Source organism: Oncorhynchus gorbuscha, unplaced genomic scaffold, assembly GCF_021184085.1.
Source record: "Oncorhynchus gorbuscha isolate QuinsamMale2020 ecotype Even-year unplaced genomic scaffold, OgorEven_v1.0 Un_scaffold_13183, whole genome shotgun sequence".
NCBI classification, from domain to species: Eukaryota; Metazoa; Chordata; class Actinopteri; order Salmoniformes; family Salmonidae; genus Oncorhynchus; species Oncorhynchus gorbuscha.
The window spans coordinates 79-5,108 of NW_025755397.1; the positions used below are offsets into that span (position 1 = coordinate 79).

Sequence of the window (5,030 nt, forward strand, 5' to 3'; positions counted from 1 at the left end):
CATTCACCTTATGACATCAGTGGAACAGCCACTTTACAATAGTGCATCTAAATATTTTAAGGGGGAGGGGGTGAGAAGGATTACTTTTATCCTATCCTAGGTATTCCTTAAAGAGGTGGGGTTTCAGGTGTCTCCGGAAGGTGGTGATTGACGCCGCTGTCCTGGCATCGTGAGGGAGTTTGTTCCACCATTGGGGAGCCAGAGCAGCGAACAGTTTTGACTGGGCTGAGCGGGAACTGTACTTCCTCAGTGGTAGGGAGGCGAGCAGGCCAGAGGTGGATGAACGTAGTGCCCTTATTTGGGTGTAGGGCCTGATCAGAACCTGGAGGTACTGAGGTGCCGTTCCCCTCACAGCTCCGTAGGCAAGCACCATGTTCTTTTACCTATATGGAGAATATATATAGACATGAAGAGAGTTACATTATGCTATCATGATCCTCCATTCAAAATATATATTGATATTTAATAGATTGTTGATATTTGTTTAAGTCTTTGAAGAGTGAGTTAGTCTTAGCTGATTTCCTGATCCATGGGATGTTGAAGAGCTGATCAAAAGCCTGGCTAGCAGCCTCTAGGTCCACTCTCAAAGCTCCTGCAGCTTTAGTTGATGGAGACTCACTGGTAGAGGGAATAGCATGGGTATAGTATTATCATTGACACAACATAGTGTACACACACAGTGTTCATTATAAACTATCCAAACCTTCCATTTTAAAATCGCTTACCTGGCTTTGGTGAAACTGGCCACAAGACTTGAACTTGTTGAGAACATCAAGGATATTTCTCTGTTGAAACAAATGTGGACACATTTGATGTTTCAGTACAATTATACTATTAGAAATACAACTTTAAAATAAATGTTTTTTTATTTCATTTTGAGTTTGCTAGTTTTTTTTAAACTAGCAAAGAACCTTTGTCTACGGTAGATTGTATGTTTTAATATAAATAATAAATTAACCTTTGCGCCTCTGCATTTCCTTGCTCCATCGACAGCCATTTTTGCAGCTTGGCTTTATCTAACCTCCCGATTGGCTGTTCTCTTTCAGAACTCTACAAAGGCAGATAAAGCAATATAATAACTCTGAATATCTCAAACATGAATTAGCTGCTTGAGACATTTAGAATGTTCCAGGCTCCCTATTATTGAGGTACAAAAAAGGTCAGAAACATAACCTCAGTGGTGTAAATGAAGTTTGAATTCCATCCCACTGATATCTTCATGTCTGGTAAAAAAAAAGAAAAGAAGAGGTTGTAGGGACATCAAGTCTCATTAAACAGTAAGTGTTCTAATTCAGTCACCCAAAAACGTCATAGTCAGTATGTAGCTGCATTATATAATTGAATAGAATCAAATACAAAATAGAATAGAAGAGAATAGAATAGAATACACATTGTATCCGGTACCGTTATGTATGACTGTTGCTGCCCCACCAGAAGCCCTTTTCAGCAGCACTGAGGTGGGTCGCAAGCGGCCCTCCATAATGCCAGTCCCTAGCTGACCTTTGACCCCACTGCCAAAGGCCCAGAGTTGACCTGAGGACCCCAGCACCAGGGTGTGATGGCTGGCAGAGTTATAGTAAGACAAAAACACAGTCAGACTGAGAATGTTCAAGATTGGTTTTCTATCTGTTTATTATATGTGTGTATAGATGTGTATAAGTAGCATTATGCTGTTGGTCATTACCTGCCACATGCTATCTGTGAGGCCAGTCCATCCATACCCTCTACCAGTTTGGGTAGGAGTTCGTTAGCTGATGCATTGTGCCCAAGCTGGCCTCGGCTTCCCTCTCCAAAGGTGAACACCTGTCCACCCTAAAAACCACAAAGAACCAGAACCAGTTGTTGACATGTCAAGGCCCAGAGTTGTTCCTGGTCTGGTCAGGTCAGGGCCCTAATCAATTCTTAAAGAGACAGTATAATAGTATTGAAGGGTTGACCTTTACTCTGGTAGCCCTGAGACTTGATCTGTAATAACAGCCATAATCAGGACATATTCTGTATAACCTGTGACTTTCTATTCTGTAATAAACTGTAACTTCTCATTTAGTATGAGACTGTATTCATGCACTCAGATAACAACTTGTATGGTTCATTGTGTAGCTAATCTCTTCCAGACACCCACCAGACACTTGATCATTTGTTTTTCACCTCTGTTCAAGGTCATTTTATATAACTGGCTTTATTTACCAATATTGTTATGCTGGTGAATGAGGACCCAAAAGCGACTTAACGGAAACAGAGTCTTTATTCACGTCTTAAACAAAAGCGATAATCCTAATGCAAAAACAGAAAAACTGAAATCCACTCGTCAGTAGAGAGGAATGACTGGAGACGCGACCACAGACTGCAGGTCGCTTCGGGAAGGCACCGGCCGTAGCAGACATTGACACCTGCTCACACGCAGCATCTGAAGAAGGCAAAACACGACAGGGCGGAACAAGGACACAGAACAGCGAACATCAAGCAAGGATCCGACAAGGACAGAAGCGGAAAACAGAGGGAGAAATAGGGACTCTAATCAGAGGGCAAAATAGGGGACAGGTGTGAAAAGAGTAAATGAGGTAGTTAGGAGAATGAGGAACTTGGCTGGGAGCAGGAGCGGGCGATAGAGAGAGAGCGAGAGAGGGAGAGAGGAGGGGAGAGAGGGATAGAAAGAGGGAAAGAACCTAATAAGACCAGCAGAGGGAAACGAATAGAAGGGAAGCACAGAGACAAGACATGATAACCAATGACAAAACATGACAAATATGTGATGAATTGTATCTTCGAGAGGCTGCTGACTTTGTGTGCAGAACTATCTCCCAGTGGGCCCACTGTTTAGGACATTAAATTATTAAATTTATGAACTAATGAACTGCCGTAGTATTTGTCTCCTTTCACACCAACATCTCCCTTGGGGCCTTCATTGAAAATACAGTAATGATATGATACCTTGGTGAGAACAGCAGAATGTGCCTCTCCACAGTAATAGTGTGACACCTTGGTGAGAACAACAGAATGTGCCTCTCCACAGTAATAGTATGATACCTTGGTGAGAACAGCAGTGTCCCTCGCCACAGTAATAGCATGATACCTTGGTGAGAACAGCAGTGTTCCTCTCCACAGTAATAGCATGATACCTTGGTGAGAACAGCAGTGTCCCTCTCCACAGTGATAGTATGATACCTTGGTGAGAACATCAGAATGTGCCTCTCCACAGTAATAGTGTGATACCTTGGTGAGAACAACAGAATGTGCCTCTCCACAGTAATAGTGTAATACCTTGGTGAGAACAACAGAATGTGCTTCTCCACAGTAATAGTATGATACCTTGGTGAGAACAGCAGAATGTGCCTCTCCACAGTAATAGTGTGATACCTTGGTGAGAACAGCAGAATGTTCCTCTCCACAGTAATAGTGTGATACCTTGGTGAGAACAGCAGAATGTGCCTCTCCACAGTAATAGCATGATACCTTGGTGAGAACAGCAGTGTCCCTCTCCACAGTAATAGTATGATACCTTGGTGAGAACAACAGTGTCCCTCTCCACAGTAATAGCATGATACCTTGGTGAGAACAACAGTGTTCCTCTCCACAGTAATAGTATGATACCTTGGTGAGAACAGCAGAATGTTCCTCTCCACAGTAATAGTGTGATACCTTGGTGAGAACAGCAGAATGTGCCTCTCCACAGTAATAGCATGATACCTTGGTGAGAACAGCAGTGTCCCTCTCCACAGTAATAGTATGATACCTTGGTGAGAACAACAGTGTCCCTCTCCACAGTAATAGTATGATACCTTGGTGAGAACAACAGTGTTCCTCTCCACAGTAATAGTATGATACCTTGGTGAGAACAGCAGAATGTGCCTCTCCATAGTAATAGTGTGATACCTTGGTGAGAACAACAGTGTCCCTCTCCACAGTAATAGCATGATACCTTGGTGAGAACAGCAATGTGCCTCTCCACAGTAATAGTATGATACCTTGGTGAGAACAACAGTGTCCCTCTCCACAGTAATAGTATGATACCTTGGTGAGAACAACAGAATGTGCCTCTCCACAGTAATAGTGTGATACCTTGGTGAGAACAACAGAATGTGCCTCTCCACAGTAATAGTATGATACCTTGGTGAGAACAGCAGAATGTGCCTCTCCACAGTAATAGTGTGATACCTTGGTGAGAACAGCAGAATGTGCCTCTCCACAGTAATAGTATGATACCTTGGTGAGAACAGCAGAATGTTCCTCTCCACAGTAATAGTGTGATACCTTGGTGAGAACAGCAGAATGTGCCTCTCCACAGTAATAGCATGATACCTTGGTGAGAACAGCAGTGTCCCTCTCCACAGTAATAGTATGATACCTTGATGAGAACAACAGTGTCCCTCTCCACAGTAATAGTATGATACCTTGGTGAGAACAGCAGAATGTGCCTCTCCACAGTAATAGTGTGATACCTTGGTGAGAACAACAGTGTCCCTCTCCACAGTAATAGTATGATACCTTGGTGAGAACAACAGAATGTGCCTCTCCACAGCTGATGAAGGAAACCCCCAAGACTCTGAGAGCAGGCACAGAACAGATGTTGAACCGGCCTGGCAGGGGGAACAAGCATCATACAAGCATCATGCAATGTTCCCACTCTATATAATACATCTGAAAAATGACTTAGTGGTTATGACAAAGGAATCCAAGTTCAAATGAGAAAATGCTGGTGGATAAGCCTGATTAGCTTTTTATACAAGTAGCGTACAAAGAGAGTTAGAGTGTCGTAGTACCTTTCTCATCCACACGGTTGAGTCCCAGCTGCCCAGCCCTGTTCGCCCCACAGCAGTAGACCAGGCCTGGGAGGGTGAGAGTGTGGGTTCCTCCGGCTGCTACCTGGGTCACTGGGACCCCTGTGAGGGGGCGCACCAGGGCAGGTATGGGCTGCAGAGGGACTCCCTTCCCCAGGCCCAGCTGTCCATGGCTGTTCAGACCCCATGAGAACACCTGTCCTCCTGTGGAAGACAAAGAAATGACATATTACATTACAATTACATCACAAC

The 5,030-nt window shown here is 43.8% G+C and overlaps 1 protein-coding gene and 1 long non-coding RNA gene across 2 annotated transcripts; both read right to left on the bottom strand.

The window, feature by feature from the left end:
* Window positions 1–725: 725 nt before the first annotated feature.
* Window positions 726–1,225, bottom strand: LOC124030622. The gene is made up of 3 exons (XR_006837998.1): window positions 1,174–1,225; window positions 959–1,050; window positions 726–785 (listed from the first exon to the last, which is right to left on the bottom strand). It is a non-coding gene; the product is annotated as an uncharacterized LOC124030622 (long non-coding RNA).
* Window positions 1,226–1,314: 89 nt separating this feature from the next.
* LOC124030623 (probable E3 ubiquitin-protein ligase HERC3) lies at window positions 1,315–4,769 on the bottom strand. The gene is made up of 5 exons (XM_046341879.1): window positions 4,736–4,769; window positions 4,486–4,577; window positions 1,685–1,812; window positions 1,432–1,562; window positions 1,315–1,325 (listed from the first exon to the last, which is right to left on the bottom strand). The coding sequence occupies exons 1-5, from the start codon at window positions 4,767–4,769 to the stop codon at window positions 1,315–1,317; spliced, it is 396 nt and encodes a 131-aa protein (XP_046197835.1).
* Between the last annotated feature and the right edge of the window lie 261 nt (window positions 4,770–5,030).